This window comes from Nilaparvata lugens, chromosome 4 (genome assembly GCF_014356525.2).
Source record: "Nilaparvata lugens isolate BPH chromosome 4, ASM1435652v1, whole genome shotgun sequence".
NCBI classification, from domain to species: domain Eukaryota; kingdom Metazoa; phylum Arthropoda; class Insecta; order Hemiptera; family Delphacidae; genus Nilaparvata; species Nilaparvata lugens.
The window spans coordinates 54,760,525-54,780,458 of NC_052507.1; the positions used below are offsets into that span (position 1 = coordinate 54,760,525).

The following is a 19,934-nucleotide window of genomic DNA, read 5'->3' on the forward strand; positions in this document are numbered from 1 at the left end:
CCCGGACATAATATTTTTCCCGTGTTTCGAATGGACATGTTCTTCGTCGGTGTCGGCTGTCTAAAAAGTAGTCGTTAGGTCATGTGAGAGAGGCCCTGAAATTGATAAGTTGCGACCTGAAAACTCTGACACCAGACCTGAGCCAGCCAGGTCACTCGATATTATTATTATTACACCAGATTTTCATAACTTTCTCCCTGCACTTTTCATGTATGTATTTTATTACTGTATAATAATTACTTAAACTATCCAATGAAAGCTATATGGTTTGGTTCTTCGGTCAATATTTGCAGTATCAGAAGTCCTTAGTTCTATGTATATAGCTTTCATTGGATATTTGAGATAAATTATTATACAGTGATACGTATACGAATTATTAAATATAATACAGTCCAACGTATGTATTTTATTTCACTTTTGTTTTGAAAAAAATGGAAATTTAATATCTCCTGTAAACTACTTCTTGTTCTGTTCCTTTTCTGTCACAGTGCTTCCTAATTGTCGATCTGCTCAAGGACCTACTATAATTTTTTAATTATGCCCTATCCTATTTATACTACAACCCTGGCCAAGTTTTCTTATTGCTACTGCTATATTATATTTATGATGGTTAGGTATACTATTCTAGTTGACTGATTACATGACCAACAATCAATAAAAATGAGGCTTGGAAGATTATTGAAAGGCAGAAACTGAAGAGAATTATTGAACCGGTCATTAGGATCTTAGAATGCCTAATGAAACTATTAAGCCAGTTACACACACATAGATTCTTGGAAGTTAGATTTTTTCCTTATGAAAGTTACCAGATGAAACGGAACTTGGCGAACAATGAACACATCATCGGTCATCGGTTTGCCAAGTTATGTTTAATCTAATAGAATTTATAAAGATGGATAAAGATCGTACGTCCAAAAATCAGTGTGTATGTGTGTTATTGGCATTGGATTTGGGAATGTTGATTGCAAGACTAGTGTATTTATTTGCTCATTGGTCAGCGTTAAATTGTCAGTCCCGGCTGAATCATGATAGTTGTAAGGCCCATTGACGGATTAAATTATATATTCAGGCGAGGTGGAACTTCCGTCAGGGACTACCCACCAATTAAAGCCATTCAAATATTATTATTTATTATTGGTGACTGCAGTTTTGTTACGACATGACTTAGCACCTACTTTTGCACTTCTCTGTACACTGACCATTCCTGTTGCAGTGCTTCCTGTTTGTGGGCCTGCACAAGGACCTGTTGAGGCAGGTGGCCTGTTGCTGTGAGCAGATTGTGTACCACCCGAACGACATCATCGCCCATGAACGGCAGGTCAATAACAGGATGTACATCATTCACAAGGGCGCAGTGCAGGCCTCCAATTCCGACGGAAATACGCTCAATTTTCAGCAGAGAGACTTCTTTGGTGTTGTAAGTGCTGCTAGAATAGCTATCAATTCAATGAAATCAATTATTCCTGGCTCCATATGCCACGTGGAAATACGAAGGACAAGGCAAATCTTAACTTATGGATGGAGAATTTATGGATATTTTCTGTGATTGAATTTTTAATTTATAATATTAGTTTCCAATTCAGTGCTTCATTCTATCAAATTCAAAATTTCTAGTTTCTTTTTTTAATTTTGGTCATAAATTTGGAAGTGAAAATAAAACCTATCTTTTGGCAATTTTACTATTCATGAAATTTAGGAGTAGAACAATTCTGCTAGGCATTTTGCTCTCACCCATTCATATCTAGATTATGATTTGTTATATCAATGCATAAATGAATACATTTTTCTTGAAGCCGGGTGTCTTGAGGTAGACCTTCCAATTTGCCGTTGCGTGTGGAGTCACCCTCTCTTAGCAAACAATAACTATTCAGGAATAGAAAGATTATAGCCATGTTAATTCTTCATCAAAAAGAAAGTGTAATTAAGAAATGTTTGATCATGTGAAAAGTGTTGTTGACAGTGTGTACTATGCTACTTTGCAAGTTGATTTGTTCTGTTTCTTATGTAATTTGTACAAATACATTCGTGTTTTTTTGTTTTGTGTTCAGAATATATAAAATTTCTTGTTTTCAAGTGTTTTTACTGAAAATTTGACTCAAATTCAAAAATAAATGAAACATTATGAAATAGTGTATAAATAGAAATTCGGGGGAGGAACAGTTTTGGGCTCTGCCTGTTGGTCCTTTCCCAATCATTTTTGTGAATTGTGTATCATTAAATAAATAAATATAATATCATCTCAACGATATTACTTTTAAGCAATTTTTTTTCTTATTTTGCAGCCGCAAGGATTGTACGAGAACATGCCTCACTCGTACACTTACAAGGCTTTGAAAGTGTGTGTCATTCTGTCGTTGTGTTTCGACGATTGGAGCAATCTGCTTCAGTTTTTCCCCGCCTCAAGAGTCGAGCTCTACGACCGCATTGAACGCCTCGAAAGGATGTACATTGCCAAAAACCTTTCCAAAACTTTCTCAATTCAATCAGCAGGACAATAATATTCTTTCAATATTGTGATGAATAATGTTTACCAAGAGGTATTCTAGTTTAATTATGATGATTAATCAACATTATTTGATCTGTTAAAGAATGTTTCTCAAGTTTTCCCTTATTTATCTCAATGTTAACAATTATTCTACATTGGTTCATCTGTTTCAATACAAAAAAATGTTGCTGAAGTTTTTCTTGTATTATCTTATTAGTTAATATAAGATGTTTTCTAAGCTTTTCCTTATTCAATAACAATATGAATAAGTTGATATATGAAACTACTCCATTGAGCCTACAGTGAGATTCACCTCAAACTTGTCAGTATATTTGGATGGGTAGCAAATAAGAAATACGTTTGAGGTAAATCGCACTATGCAGTAACTAGTGTATAAAGAAGAATAAGTTTCTCAAGTATTTCCTAGCTCTGAGCTCAATGGATTTCCGTTACCTATTTTACATTTTATAATCTGTTTTAGATGGTGTTTCTGTTTTTAAAATAGACCGACAAACCTCGTGAGGTGTTTCCTTACATCAAAATGAAGAAAACCTTGTAGTAAATATACATCCTAAAATGCTCTATTACGGCGGAAGATGTCAAATTTGAAGATGTGCTTATTGATGGCGGAAGATGTCAAATTTAATTTTCAATTTAATTATTTTGAAACCTCATGAAGGTGCTTGAGTATAACGTAATTCTTATGTAAAATTAGCTGAGAAATCCAATGAAACCAGTTATAAATTTTCAACTTATATTATTATTATTGAGAAAAAAATTAACATGATTATTATTGGAAAAATTGGCACGAAGTTTGTCAGTCTATTCAAATAATAACAAATCAAAATCGGTCTATCAAAATAAATGGATCAATTTCATAATATCGACTTATTTAATCAATAAACCACACCATGAATAGTGATTGACCTGATAAATGTCAAGGCTAAATTTGACGCCCTAGCTACTATATAGAGTTAGTTACGAAGCTGCAAACAAAAGATTTGCAAATTTTGGAAAATCATACCTCCTGAACTTGGCGAATTTTGAAAATCTGATTGCAGAATCTTGTTCCTTGCATCAGAAGGCACCATTTTTTCCAAAAAAATAAATTTTTTATATGTTGAGTACGGTATGTCTTTTCATTTGGTACCAAGATCAACCAAATCCGACGATCCGTTCGGAATTCTTGAAAATCATCCATGATTTTATTAATTCATCTCAGCTTTGGCTGAAATTTGCACCTTAGGCATTTGACCTGAGGAATGTTGAGACAAAATTCGGCGCTTCTAGCTAATATACCGAGTGTGATTTTACAAGTGCAAATGAGAATTTTGGAATTTTTAAAATGTCCATATCTCCTGAACGGTAGCTAATTTCGCAAATCAGATTCGTGTTCCGTACATCAAGAACCATGAGAATGCTAAATTTCAGAGTGAATATTACATTTCAAATTGTATGATAAACCATGGACTAGACTAGACCTATGAACATGTACATGTATATCAGGGTTTTTTAGCAGAAAGAAAAAGTACCTCAAATTTGGTTGAAACTGACACCACACATAGTACTTTATCTGACCTAACTTGGCATACTCCTGCTGTTTCACTTGGTTAATGACATTTCAAAGTATTCAAATTTGATATTTTGTCAATTCCATTCTCTAAGGCTGTGTGCACACAGAACGGTCAACGGTGATTTATTCACAGTGATACCGATATCTTTTATTATCTGTATCCTCTTACGACGGCTGCGCTGGAACTGGAACTTGGAAGTCCTGACAGCTCTATGTTTGCGCACACCCTAAAATGCATGCAGTTCAAGTTCAATTAATACACTTTCTTTCATACATTTCATTCAATTGTTCTTTTCTATACCATACCTAATAAGAAGCTTGTTTCATAGAACTCATCCCTTATTACAGGAGTTGTTTCTTTTACTGTTTTCCAATAAGGAAGCGTTCACTTGTTAATTTGATTGATTTATAAAAATGATATTTATTATTAAACTAATGAGTTTTATCATAGGGAAACAATAGCATAAGTAGATATCCCATGGTATAGAGCGTTTATGTCGCAACTTTTACTGTTATCTCAAGCTGATAGACCACGTAGTTCTTTTCTGTGAAGCTTTATGACGCTGGTAGTAAATGTAGTAAATGTAGTCTCTCATATTGTGCCGTTCATACACTCTTACCCGGTCAAAACAGTAAAAATCGACAGTAATCGGCTTGAGATTACAATCAGTACAACAGTAAAAGTTGCGACATAAACGCCCTATACCATGAGATATCTACTTACGCTATTGTTTCTCTATGGTTTTATCAAACACAAACTTCAGTCTATTCAAACACAAGGGAAACTGACTCTCCACAAATGGCCAATCAATTTTAATTAAAATAAGTCAACAACAAGAAAAAAAGGTTCAATAGTTGTATCCATAACTATGCTATTATTCATCTAGAATTCAATATACATATAATTATAATGATGATAGTAATAAACAATAAGTATTTATAGTTATAGTAATATACAGCTTACTTACAACTTCAGTCTTTTTACATAATTATAATATATACAACAAAAAATCACTTTATAAGTTTCCCTATAGATATTAATAATATTTTAATTTGCTTGCAATGTACACAGTAGATTGGAAAGTTTTGGTAATGTATGTATGTACAGATGTACAGTGAGATTCACTTGAAACTGTCAGCATTCACTATTAATAAGAAATTCAATTTTCCATAAATTCTTCCCATTTAACTTATATTGACAGTTTAAAATGAATCTATAGAGACGCCTTTAGCTATCGTTTAGCAGCCCGGTAGAAGAGTATGTAAGCAGCCGATGTTCGAACATTTTTGTCCTGAATTTCTATCACATCTGTATCGTTGAACTCATACCATCTGCAACATACAACACAGAAATTGATTGATTCACGTGTGTAGTTCGTTAGTTTACTGTTCATAGTGAGTTAGTTATACCAGGACCTCCTATATACTACTGGATCTGAGCCTAGAACAAAATGGCCGCCGTATGTAGTGGTCTTGTAGGAATTCCTACTGAGAAAAATCACTAATCAGCTGTTAGAGAGCATCTCAGTTTGTCTAGTTCCCGTTTAAAATATCAATATCGGGCACCACATGCGGCGGCCATTTTTTTGTAGGCGCAGGTCCGGTATATAAGAAGTCCTGGTTATACCATAGAGAAAAAATATCATAAGATATTAAGATAAAGAAAGGAAAAAAAGGAAAAAGATGTTGTCGAATTCCACTATAACATTTTTATTCACCAAAACTAGTTTTCGTTGCCTATGGCAACATCTTCAGTGGCAACTGAATAAGATATCCCATTGTATAGGTCGTTTATGTTCCAAATTCCAAGCCAATTTTTTGTTAACTCAAGCCGATTACTGTCGAAAAGAACTCCCAGGACTATCGGCTTGAGTTAACATTGAAAATTGGGACATAAACATAAAAGCGACTATCATGTCATAATAATAATACACTATTCTAAAGATGGTTGAGTGATAATAAGAAGGTCGGCTAATGAAGAGGACATCAGGTTGGCATCCCTGCCGGCTAGTGCGCAAAACAGATTTCGAGAAAAATAGAGTACTTAATTCTCCTCACGCCACTACAATTTCAACCTCTCTCTTGTGACTGAACCATCTACATCCACATGACAAAACTACTGAATCATCTACATAATATAACAGTGATTGTTGTTGATAATTATGAGACCTACCTAACCATCTACAATAATAAGTAAAGCTCAGAAGTCTTATGCCTGAACATTTAGGATCCTTATTCAATGTAATTTTGGTGGCTTACAATGAGCATTAGTGAGATGAGCTGTTATTGGAAAGTGTGCAAGGTGAGTGAATGTGAGAATGAATGGTTGCTAGTCTTTTCTTTCTCCATTTATCCATGATTTCAAAATTAATTTAAGTGATATTCATTCCTACTTGCAAACGTGGAGTATTTATACTTCCAGCAAGTAGTATTTTTTATTCCAATTCACAACTTTCTAATAAAACATACTAGTATTTATTTTATTAATATTTTTTATCTAACTGAGCTGTGTGTTTTTGTTTTTCTATTTAATTCTGATTGTAAATATTGTGAGTTTGAATAAATAAAATTTGAATTTGAAATGCTGTTGATACGAAACCAACCTAAGCATGTACATAATGTAAGTAGAATAGAGTGATTGTTGTTGTACCTAGATTGGTCGGGATTGAGACAGTAGGCGGTGTAGTGGCCACTCTCCATGGTGCCATAGTGGTTGCTGACCGCATACAGGTCGTAGGTGCGATTTCGCTGCTCACTGCCCTTCGCCGCGTGGCCCATCATGTCCAGCCGCTCCACCGGGAAGTCAACCAGCGTCTGCTTCTTCCGCGCGCCGTTGCTTGTAAACCTACAAATCATTCATTTATAATATTAATTATTTAAAAAGCATTCATTTATAATCCAACTTATGGGAATTATATTCTCACTGTACGGGAGACGTTCACTGAGACTGAAATATATTTGCACAACTGTAGTTTATTATAATAAGGATCTTTAACGCACGAGTTAGATGTAGATTTAAGAGTTGTCACATAAAGTTAAAATCAGGCATTCAACTTATTTATGAAGCCATAACTCCACTTTTCGTTGCACAGATGTCAAAGTAAACTATAGCTCCCATAAATCTAAAAACGCCCAATTAGACATATTATTTCGTTACACAGTCGTCAGAAAGAGCTTATTTATGTCTTCAATAGCTAAAAACGGTCAGTCAAGTTATGGGCCCGAAGTCGTGCTGTAAAATACAATATATAATCCCGCCAAATGCATTTTAAAGGTTGTGATTAGCTTTTTTGAAAGATGTTTACGAAAAACCATCTGTATATAAGTAAATTATTTTTTCTCTCCCAATGTTTTTTCAAGTTGTTTATAACCTCCAAATCGCTAAATATGGTGATAAATCTCGCCAAAAGCCAAGAGTCGCCATATTGTTTATCAATTTTATGTGAGGTCTTTTAGGTCTGTTCACAGTGATGTCGATTGAAACTTTCCCCGATGCCAAGACATTGGTTGGATAGAAGCATGTACGGAAAAAATTTAATAGAGCTGCAGTGTGACTTATGTGTGATGCTAATTCGAGATATAGCTAAATGGGCTTCGGCAAACGACTGTAAAACAACCAACCATTTATTTATTTATTTATTTATTAGATAGAGCGAACAATACAATAGTCGGAAAAGAAAAACAGGCCATTGCCCAAAACTTCTTCAATTTCCTGATTTTGTCACAAATCGTCCAAATATTATGAAGCCGATGTTTATGTCAGTGATTTTAAACTATGTCTCACATAGCTATGTTTGATTTTATGAATTAAACGACTCTGCAACCGGGCATTAAACATCTCCTCACAAGTGCTTTAAAGACCATATAAAACTTGAGTATACACTATATATTATCTACGACCATTCAAGCAAAGTATCACATTGCTGATTAGCCTGTATGGTAAAAAGATTGAAATAACAATAGGTAAAAAGCTACTCAGAGAGAGTGAACAGTAAGCTTGGAATACTGAAAAGCAAGTCGAACTGAAAACTTGCCAAACTGAAAACTAGATGAACTGAAAACTTGAAGAACTGATAGAATTGATGACACTGAAAATTTGATGAATGAGAACTTGACAAACTGAAAACTTGACGAAATGAGAACTTGACGCAATGAAAACTTAACGAAACAAAAACTTTATAAACTGAGATCTTGACAAATTGAAAACTTGTCAAACTAAATACTAGATTAAGTGAAAACTTGACAAACTGAAACCTGCTGCCAGCATCAGAACCCATTTTTCAATATTGATGCCGTAATCGTAATATTAATGCCGTACATCGGAAACCGTATTTATAATACGGTTCAAGTCGTTACATGATATTCACATCAAAATAGATTTTTGAAAATCCACCGCGAAAAGACCCCTGCTATGGCATTGATTGTGATGTAAGTAATGTTTGCATTATAACATGGTCGCCGATAAAAAACCAATTGAATTCTATATAACCTAATGAAATGTGGTGAAAATGTGTTTGTGGGGAATAACACAGGGGATTTTCAAGACTTTTTCTCATTCACTATTTTCTTTCCTGTTGAATTTGTGAGAAACAAGCTATTGTGGAATAAGCTCACTCTTCAAACTGTCTGCATTTCCTGTAAATAAAATCTATTTATTGAAAATACATTACATGAAAATAATATTAAAACTCACAAGAGTTTTACAGCTTGACGCCAAAACAAACCCCATTTCCCTCAAAAGTATGATACAAATGTTGTTCTTTAATTTAATATTAAAAATTGAAGATAAAGTTATGGTCGCATTTATTATAAAAGTATTTGATTCCAAGTTTACGGGCCCCATTAAAGGTAGGCGCACACACATCGTCATCGGACGGACGGCATGCATCATACCTTAAACCTACATATCTATTGAACATGTGAGAGAAATATGTACGGTAGTACAAAGCTCTTCAATCTCAACTAGATATGACTACTCGTATAAATGTGGACTGGCTTTACACTTGCAAAACAAGTCAGAGAAAACCCTGATAGAAAATCCAACTTGACGTGATTCTTGATAAACGTTCGAAACATCACAATTCTCTAATAAATGCATTCAACATTTGTTCCAACTGTTCAATCTAAACAACTCAAACACAACCTCATATCAAAATTGTAACCGCGAATACATAAGGCCTGGTTCAATTTCAACTAGAAAACACAAATATTTGACTACAAGACCTTTGTCTAGACCTAAACAACTTAAACACAAACTCAAATCAAAATTATAACTGCGAATACATAACTTCACTTTCAACTAGATAGACAGATATTTGACTACAAGACCTTTGTCTAGATCAACTATCTAAAACCGCTGAATATTGTCGTCATATTCGGCTAAATATGTGTGTGTAATAGAGTCCTAATTGCAAACAATCAATCATTTTGATGAATAATTCCAACAATATATATTCTACGGAATTGTCCCTGTGAACAGGCTAATCAGCAAATGAGCTTTTAAACCTTCTACATTAAGAACCAAAACACTTTCTAGTGTCAGCATTCATAATAAATAATAACATCAATGCCTACAATTTAGCCAATGCTAATAGTTTGACAAGAATCTCACAATAGCTGTAGCCAGCGCATAACGAGAAGTAACCTGGTTTTCATTGTTGGCAATGATTTTCAAATGACAGCCAGGGACCTTCTGGCTGATTAGGCATATCTATTAAAATCTTGGATTTCTCCTATGTATAAGTGAAACATTTTCTGATAATTGGTTAATTCAATTTGATAATAAAGGATTTGCTTACTCATCTACAACCAAAAATGAACTGTGAAACCAGAGAATAATTAACAGAATTAAACAATATTTAGATAAATATTGAATTATAAATAAGGAATTCTAATATTTAGACGTACCTTTTAAGATGTATGACTAGTATCGGTGGTAGTTTTGAAATATCAATTTTCTTGGTGGCCGCTCGCGCTGTCTTACAGCTAGGGCAGTTCCACCCTGAAATCGACTCTTCTTTTAAGTACAGCTCCATACAATCCTGCAAATTAAAATTAATAATTAATAGATGAACCATTTCATAAAAACTAAATACAATACACTGAAAAGTTAAACAATGGCGGAATGCATGTGAGTAGATGTGAAAATGCGTTAAAAGAATAAACATCTCAGTTTATTTTTCTTTACGCGTAATTCTGTGTATTTTTTCATAGTTTTGTGATGTTAGATTTTTGTCTAATCTGGCATTTATCCAAATAACGTCCTAATGTTATAATCGGCTCAGTTTCGTGTGTATTACAACCATCTTCAGTTGAAAAAAGCATAATAATTATAGTAAGATTCATGTTAAATAAAGTCAGCACTTCGTCACTTTATATTAAATAAAAAAGACTAAGAAATTGTAAAAAACCACTGATTTTATTGATAGTTAGTAAGACCGGTTTAGGTTGTTACACCATTGTCAATCTCTGATAAACTGATCATCACTTCACTTAATGCCGAGTGACCTGGTTGGCTCAGGTCTGATGTTAAGAGTTTTCAGGCCGCACCTGATCAGTTTCAGGACCTCTGACATGACTTGACGACTGTTTAGGATGGACATGTCTATACAAAACACGGGACTGGTCAGAGAAAAATATCTTGCCCGGACCGGGATTCAAACCCGGACTTCTGGTTTACAAAGTCAGCATCTAGCACTTGATTAAAATTGGACAAAGCAGATAACTCTATATCCTTTTCTACCTCTGAACTGTTGCAAAATCTTTTGTTGGCTGTGGAGAAATATCAAAATATTTCATCCCAATTATCATATTGTAAAATCTGACAAAGCATTTATTGGAACGGTTCCACTTCGATACTCATTCCGTTACTACGTAGACGTCATTTTGTTCGTCTGCGCTGTCCGGTGACGTCACAGTCACGGTTCCACGTCACTGTCATAGTCAAGTTTGTTTTCTAATATTATTCGTCGTATTATTCGTTGTTTCAATTTTAATATTTGTATTATTCAATTTTTTTGGAATTTATTTCGTCTTTTAGGCATCCTACTTTCTAGATATTTGCCATTTTTTCATCAAACGTTTTACTTACGTATCGAACATTTCCGGCTTGTCCTTTTTCAGTCGAGCCTTAGCTTTTTGCCTTGTCTTTGATCACGTCTAGTCGGGAGTGCACATTCGCTCCCAGTCTAAACTTTTTCATCCAAATTCATCTAGTTTACGGAACGTTTTTAAAAGTGAATTATTCCTTCAAATTAATTCGTTAAATCTATTCTTCAATTGTGATTCAATTATTCATCAATTTCTTCGTGTATTTACGTTGATAAACTTTGTCAAACTTTCATAGTATTGTGTTGGCATCTATCGCCATTTTTCTAACAATTGGCTTCACCTCTTGAAACTCAAACTTTCAATTTCATCATCTCTACCGTTTGGAAATCAATCTAAAAATTCCACAACTTGAAATTCGGATTATTTGTTTGGAATTCTACATGTTCTTGCTCACATTCCCACTGGGGGAATTGCCTACTGTGTTGGACGCTTCCATTCTCGTCATCGCATGGCCATCATATCGTCGCTTGCTGATGTCCTGTTCCTTGGGGTACCGTGGATTCCTTGCCTGTCTGCCTGGCTGCATCTCTTCTTCAAAATTTTATTCAGGTTACGTAAATCGTTCTAATCAACTTTCATTTACGCATGTATTGCATAACTGTTCATAAAAATACTACAGCGTGTCGATACTGGACCACGTTGTTCTCTATTTCTAATTCAAACATTTTAATGTGCATTCATATGATTTTTGTAGCTATCATTCAACTTTTACGGCAATTAAAAACATTTAATTGTCCATACTTTCGGCAATCGAGCCTATGTACATGAATTCAATATGTTACAGTGTATGTCTCATTGAGAGCACTGTCCTACGTTATGTCAAGGTTATAATATGTATTTCATTCAATTTTGATAGCTACCCTTGGCTTTACAAGTGTATTAATGTCGACCAAGACATTCAATTTTGTTGATAGCTATCCTTGGCTTGCAAGCATAACCTCATATTTGAGTTGTTCAATTGATGTCTAACTTGACATTCAAATCATTGAAGGCCTATGTCGCCTGTATTCAACATTAACAACACTATTTCATTGTATTTGATAGCTACCCTTGGCTTGCAAGTGATATTTTAAGGCCATCGACGCCTATTAATTGTTCTATTGATGTCTAACTTGACATTCAATTCATTGAAGGCCTATGTCGCCTGTATTCAACATTGTCAATTATTTCATTGTATTTGATAGCTACCCTTGGCTTGCAAGCGTAATCCCATATCTGAGTTGTTCAATTGATGTCTAACTTGACATTCAATTCATTGAAGGCCTATGTCGCCTATATTAATGTACTCAATATTAACAATTATTTCATTGTATTTGACAGCTACCCTTAGCTCATAAGTGATATTTTAAGGCCACCGACGCCTATTTCAATGTGTATGACATTGATTTTGGAACTTATTTATGTTAATGTCGACCAAGGCATTTTCATTTCTGAACTTACTTACTTGTGTAATGTCGACCAAGGCATTTTCATTTCTGAACTTATTTATGTTAATGTCGACCAAGGCATTTTCATTTCTGAACTTACTTACTTGTGTTAATGTCGACCAAGGCATTTTCATTTCTGAACTTATTTATGTTAATGTCGACCAAGGCATTTTCATTTCTGAACTTACTTACTTGTGTTAATGTCGACCAAGGCATCTTCATTTCTGAACTTATTTACTTGTGTTAATGTCGACCGAGACATTCAATTATTCTAAGATTATTTGTATTAGTGTCAATCAACATTTAACCATTTGTACATATAGAACATTATCTACATATAATTATCGTTTGTTATTATTCCTTTTTAAAATCATTAAGATTGAATTTTTCAGCAGTAACTTTATTATTGTATCACTTAAAATTGTCTATTCTCAATTCAGGTATCATTGACAGTACCTTATCAATTAGTGTTAGGCTTCAATGGTCATTAGTGTCATTGACCTAAATTCATTTAAATTTTTTATTTTCTAACGGTTTTATTACATGTTGTAATAAAATTCATCTAAAGGATTTTATTCGATTTAATCTACTTACACTTGTTTTTGTATGTGGCCATCTGCCTATTATTTTTTATTAATATTAAATCTCATCTTGTTGACTCATTTTGTCTTTTATTGGCGTACTTACCACACTTCAAGCTATCAGTTTTTTATGCACAGAATTCAGAGATTTATTTGTAGGTATTAATACCAACTATCATTCACAGTCCACTGCCGTGACTTTGGATTCTGTCACATATCGTGAGAAAATATATTTTCTTGACGAATAAAATACATTTCTTCTTTAATTATTATGGTTCTTGTTCTTCCTCCTCTTCTTTTTCTTTTTCTTCTTCTTCTTCATCCTCCTCTTCTTTTTCTTTGCGCTTCCTATTCTCCGTCTTCTCTTTTCTGTAATGCTTGGATCAAGTTTTATTCTAATGACGACTGTTTTTAGAGGTATAGAGCTTTAATTTGGCATTGCTGTTCAAAATGGCGATTTAACATTTTTGTTAGGTTATTTATTCTCAGCTTTGTTTGGCAATTCATCATGAATGAATTTACCCCTCAATAATGTGAATAATGCTTGGAAATAGTGCAATTCTATTACGAAAAAAATGGTTCTATGTGAAATACGTATCGCGCCCTACATCTATTTTATCGATGACGAAATTGTCCATCAGAGCAGTTAATTCGATCGATTAACCATGGAACGTTTCCGCACCACGTTTACTCTTATTGATAACTTGCATCCCCAGAGACGCCGTACGGTACGTACAGAAGAAGCTGTTGTTACTGTAGAGCGTAGCATTGAGGAAGACCCGAATGAGTCCATCAGCCATCGAGCACAGGAACTGGATGTGTGTCCATCCGCTTTATGGAAGACTAGCAGGTAACCCGTACTTCGCAAGTGTCTATTTTAATACTTGACAAACTGAAAACTTGATCGAGTGGAATCTTGAAGAGTTTTAAGTAGGCCTAGAACCATCCTCGGTTAATTAATAATCTATATCGAAGTTTCAAGTTAATTTCAATCCAGTAGTTTAGACGTGATGATGCGTCAAACAAATTTTCCTATCCCGTACGTGTATAGATAAGTTCTTCAATTTGGTACCAACATAATAAAGTGACGGAACTCAAATCTTATTTAGAAATCTTCCTCAACTTAATGCCAATCTGACAAAATTGGTCTGGTTATTAATTTTGCAAATGGTTTTAAAGTTGCCAAATTTTAACCATCTGTTTCGAAGAGGTAGTAGTCTCTCTGGATTATAGTTCTATATTAACATATGATATGTTGTATTCAAGTCCCATGAATGAAATTTGAACATTAATTCCGAAAAATCTAGAAAGAAAATTGAAATTTGGGCTTCGAGGTGCACGAGACTGATATTTTTAGAATCTATGTGTAAAATTTGGAGATCTAAATCATTCCCGTTTTTCCGGTATGCAATCCACAAGTTGACATGTTTCAATGCGAACAAACACAACCCTACTCTCTCTTATTATATAGATTACTAACTTTTCAATTCATGAATTGAACAACCATGTCATGATGTCCAGGAACTGTGGTTCCAACAAGATGGCGTAACATGTCACACAGCTCGTGCCACAATCAATTTATTGAAAGACCCGTTTGGTAACCGCCTAATTTCACGTTTTGGGCCTGTGAATTGGCCTCCAAGATCTTGTGATTTAACACCGCTAGACCACTTTCTGTGGGGCTAAATAGAGTCATCGGTCTATGCGAATAAACCACAAAGGCTTGACCATTATTTGGAAGACAACATTCGCCGTGTCATTATATTATACAACTAAGCGCCATGAATAACAATAATGATAATAATTCCTGATATACGGACACAAGTCCTGGAAAAAGTAATAGAAAATTGGTCGTCCAGGTTGGACTAAATCCGAGTCATCCGTGGCGGTCATATAACAGAAATCATATCCAAAATGTAATGCCACAAGATTATCTTTTGATAAAAAAATTATGTCAATCGAATAATCCATTGTTGTTTTATTGCAATTAAAAGTTATATACCTCTAAAAAAACACCGGTTATAATAGGTGAATGTAAGGTGCTCACATGTAAAGTGCATCGATCAGACAGCACGTGGTTGGGTAGTGGTAGAGAGAGATTGGAGAACGGCTCGAAGGTCACCGACTGCTTGGCGCAGGTGAGACAGGTGACGGTTGACTTGAGCTGCCCGTAGAACAGGTCCAACACTATCGAGTTGTTTTTGCGTCGAAACTCGCCCCACGCACGCTCGCCCGACGCCTCGTCTGCCCCGCCAAGCTCCAGGTCTTGGTTCGGCTGCAACAAATCCAAACATAATTATATAAATTGTCTAATAAAGTATTTCAGTAGGGCTTCTTGATTTGTTAATTAATAAGAATAATTTCTTAGTACCCGTTTGTTATGAATGGGTCGATTAAGAACTAGAATCTAGTACTAGTGAGTTCTACGGCAGAGGTCAAAGGCAGTATTTGATTGTCAATTGTGTTGCTATCCTTTTCTATCATTCAACAAAGAGATAGCGCTATCCCTTTCTAGCTTTTCAATGTTGTCAGTTTGCCAGAAATGTATTATTTTTATTTTCCACAGTGACTGTACAGATATAAACAAACAATCTTCAGGTCATCCGCCATGTTTTATTTTGATTCTAACAAAATAATTGAGTAGACATCAAGTCGTATAATTTATTTTTGAATATGTTCAGATATTACCAAATAAGAGTCACGAACTATAATTATGTGAGATGACATTTTATAAGTTGATAACTTTGACCATCCTGGATTATAGGTACACATTGCCTGCGGACCTTCCATAGAAATTCCAAGGATTTACTCGACTTAGACCGTCTTCATAAACAGGCTCCAGTTACCAGTATTGGTTACCGGTATAAATATTGGTAGGATATTTCAGAATTGAAATTATTCTATTGAAATTATTCTATTATAAATGGGATTTCTATTTTGCTATAACTTCTAAGTGACATTGGAATAGAATACCTACTGAATATATTAATTTCTGTTGATTTGAAACAACAAAAATTATTTAGATTAATTATTTTGATTTAAAGTTCATATTGTTGAATCAAAGCTTTTTAAACTAACCGCCAAGATTTCAGGTGTATGTGAGAATAAAAACCTGATCTCAGTTATGGAAGTTTTGAATCAAATTATAAAAAGGATTATTTTATTGATAAATGTAATATAATTGCCATAAAATTGATTATTATCGAAGAAGATAAAAACTAATATTAGATTGAATGCAATGGGATGATATGAGTTACAGCGATCCAATATAGATGGTTGTGTTTTTTTGTACAGTCTGTAACATAATGGAGTCAAATACAGTGAATCGGCAACCCTGTTCTCCCATCTTTCTTTACTGCCATTATAATGTGGACCTCACTACAGCAACTAGTCAATGGTTCTAGCTATACAAATAAGATTATACAGCTGACTTGAATCCTAGCATTAAATTTGCTTGAAAATTGCTTGGAGTTACAGTAACTAATATAGTTACTGTACTTAGAACTAGCAATTGCTAGCTTTTATTCAATTAACCTATTGAAGACCATCATTCAGCCTTGGATTCCAAGTTCAAATTAGAATGTATTAGCCACAGAATTACAACACAATGAAATTTGGAAACAAATACTGAATATGAATAGAATAGTGACTAATCATGGTATATGAATTGGATTCGAATTTTTACAAGTATGATACGAGCTGAATAAGGTATTTCCTATGTAGAATTAATTCTAGCTACTATGCTAGGTGTGAAGAGACCTTTAGAGAATCTCAGCTAGATCACTTTCCGAGATGTCCAATTATTATTTGTTAAATCTGATTTTCAACGTAGTTGGCAGAATGTCAAAATAATTCACGTTAATCATTATTTTGGCTAGACCAGCTTAAATTGACTACCATGGAAACTTGTGCGCTAGTCTACATTTCCTACGAATGAATTCCAATATTTAAAAAAATATGTATAAGTTTGAGAGAAGACTTAATTAGATTGGAGGAAATATTTTATAAGCACAAAGATAAATTGAAGTTACAATAGCTAGTAAATGTACTGTAGTTAGATGCTAGTAGAGGCTAGTAGGGATGATAGGTAGGGGAATCAAACAAGAGATTAAATTCAATGAAGAAACAATAATTTGAATTGGGTAGGTTATCATAATCGAAGTGGTTAAATCTCCTTCAAGACATATCAAGTTAATTGAACATCACAGAAGGACGTACTTGGCTGGATATCTCCATGAGGGCCAGGGGAATGAGGAAAACTACAACAATATATTATGTATTGACTCACTCACCAAATTAGATAAGCTCTTCTCATAGTTATCCAGTTATTTGAAATACAGACAATTTTTGGATGATTTAGAGTAATTCAAATTCTCAAGAGACGGTTCTAAACATTTAAACTGAACAAACTTTCTGGATTATTGAGCATGTTATTTTCAATTATAGTTGGCAGTGATATACTTTTGCTTTTCAAGTTCACAATCCACATTGATTCTGTAGTTAATAAACTGATAGTATACCAACCTCTTTGTATGTTTCAAGGAAACAAACACAAATAAAATATTTTATTCTTTTCCTTTAAGACGAACGTTGATGTTGGTGTCCATCAATGATGTTAGATGAGGTGATGGTTGGGGAAAGGTTAGTGGGATGGGTATTTGGTTTTAAATGGCAATATTCCAGTAATATAAAAAAAAATCAATAATTTTCGTCAGATAAAATCATTATTCAATACTGAATAAGATAGAGCATGACGACAATTGACGGAATAGGAAGGTTGAAGAGTGTGGAGGAGGAAAAAGTAGGAGAAAAGAAAAGAGAAGTTCGATTATGGACTTATAGATGGAAGTAATCAAGTTCAAAGTTCACAGAGAAGGAGTGTGGGTAATAAGGTGTAGGAGGAGAAAAGGCAACCATCATAGTTGAATGCATTCATTACAAAACTATGCTTACCACGTTGAGATCTTCATGCAGCCAGTCTAAAAGAATTGTTAGAAATTCGTGAGAGTCCTGCTGCTCACAGCCTCTAAATGAGGTCTTCAACTTTCCAACAACGCTCTGAAAAACGATGAAATTTTTAAATCTTGTAAATTTTATGTACAGTTTAACACCATTACTAAAGAGCTAATCCTTATTGGTGTCAAAAAGATGCATAATGAAACTAATGACTGCCAGTTTTGTCTCATTTTACAGTCAATTTTTTTTCAAATTAAGTATGATATGAATATTTTCACGAATATAACCATAAATCATATTATATTCATTACCTCAACTTTGATCAAAGATAGTCATATATTCCACTAGAAGACCTTCGACTAGATATTTTTGTTATGAAGCTGGGAACACACGTGTCATGCAGCGTGCCGATCCGACACATGTCCGATTTTTGTATGGGGTGGTGGTGGAAACGATCATCATATGACAGACAGTTGTGTCTTGCAGCATTCAAGTCTATTTCGCTGTCATACAATAGTCCGCCTGTATGATCGGAGTGGGATCGGAATGCTGCATGACAGGTGTCTCCCCGACTTCAAACGTTGACACTATCTCTGATACTAAATTTTGATTACATAAGGCTGTGAAAACTTGTAAAAAAAACTAGCTGTTTTGAAATTCAACTAGTGAGCTCTCCGGGCTGGAGAACTCGTACAAAATGCCGCTGATATTCCGTCATCTGTTCTATTGAAAGCGGTGAAAAGTCAAGTGAAATAATTCAAGTTGATTGAGTTATTAATTGCCTGCATTGAGTTATTTATTGCATGCTTCATGCATCATTGCATTGATTATTATTTATAATCCAACTGACAGCTGATTTGTGATATCCTCGAAAAGGACGAAGGAGTGAGTCAATTTGCTTGGCCAACGAAATCGATCTTAAATAGTTCAGAAAATTTGTGTTGAAAATTTAAAGTTAATTGATGAAATAAATAGAAAATTATCGACGAACAACGACTCGAGTCATCAGTAGGAACTCGCTACGATCATTAAAGAATGCTGATAGTTTTCAATGTATCACATTATAATCAGTTTCTAGGGATTGAATTTGTACTTTCATGGCTTTACTACCGGTATCGTACGTAAGGAAAGTAAGTTATTGCTTAAACAAAAGCATAAAGTTACCCAAATTTCAAGGTTTCTGTATGTTTTAAAGCTTAGTTTAATAATCACTATACAACCGACGTTGTGTACACCGAAATTGACTGACCTTGAGCTCATCGCAGGGAAACGACTTGTGCTTGCCCGCCCACAGCTTCCTGACCACTTTGTCGACTTCGAGGGCGACGGGGGTGGGGCGGGGGTGATGCCCCACCAGCCCCCCCAACACGCCTCCCTCCTTGCTGAATTGGCATATTTCGCGGCGCAGCTCATCCGTGTTACTCAGGCACTGAACTATCGAGTTCATATAGCACGTGTTGCCCAGGTTCTTCAGTCCGGTCAGGCCTGGAGTCTACACACAAGCACACAAATAACAATCGAATCTAGAGAAACATTTTTTTAAACTACTCTTTTCAATTATGTTCTGCTGGACAGAAAAATAATACCATTGGATCTCAAGACAGTGTTCACACACACTTACATAAGCCCCTTAGTATTATTTTTCAACTCAGCAGAACGAAATTCATTTGAAAGCAGGGCTTAAGATTTGAATAAGATTGTGAACGAGTATGTTGCTTATAGTGAGACCAACGTTAGTAGTCTAGTTACACACACATCGATTTTTGGTCGTACAATACTTTGTCATCCTTCTAAATTCTATT

General features: G+C 34.6%; 2 protein-coding genes across 6 annotated transcripts in view; one reads left to right on the plus strand and one right to left on the minus strand.

Annotated features, from left to right (window-relative positions):
* Positions 1 to 2,587, plus strand: part of LOC111052522 — an 87,383-nt gene extending 84,796 nt beyond the window's left edge. For all 3 annotated transcript variants that reach the window (XR_005571066.1, XM_039425878.1, XM_039425879.1), the window contains 2 exons: positions 1,214 to 1,417; positions 2,283 to 2,587. Coding sequence is in view for 2 of the 3 variants with exons in the window: in XM_039425878.1 (XP_039281812.1) it covers positions 1,214 to 1,417; positions 2,283 to 2,498 (420 nt within the window). In the remaining variant the exon portion in view is untranslated. The remainder of the gene's footprint in view (positions 1 to 1,213; positions 1,418 to 2,282) is intronic.
* A 2,271-nt stretch (positions 2,588 to 4,858) lies between these two features.
* The window catches only part of LOC111052517 (ubiquitin carboxyl-terminal hydrolase 4), a 56,312-nt gene continuing 41,236 nt past the window's right edge, over positions 4,859 to 19,934 (minus strand). For all 3 annotated transcript variants that reach the window (XM_022339227.2, XM_039425882.1, XM_039425880.1), the window contains exons 14-19: positions 19,382 to 19,624; positions 18,130 to 18,234; positions 15,224 to 15,451; positions 9,966 to 10,099; positions 6,709 to 6,903; positions 4,859 to 5,390 (exon numbers count right to left, since the gene is read on the minus strand). In XM_022339227.2, the coding sequence (XP_022194919.2) occupies positions 5,291 to 5,390; positions 6,709 to 6,903; positions 9,966 to 10,099; positions 15,224 to 15,451; positions 18,130 to 18,234; positions 19,382 to 19,624 (1,005 nt within the window). In that variant the 3' untranslated portion in view covers positions 4,859 to 5,290. The remainder of the gene's footprint in view (positions 5,391 to 6,708; positions 6,904 to 9,965; positions 10,100 to 15,223; positions 15,452 to 18,129; positions 18,235 to 19,381; positions 19,625 to 19,934) is intronic.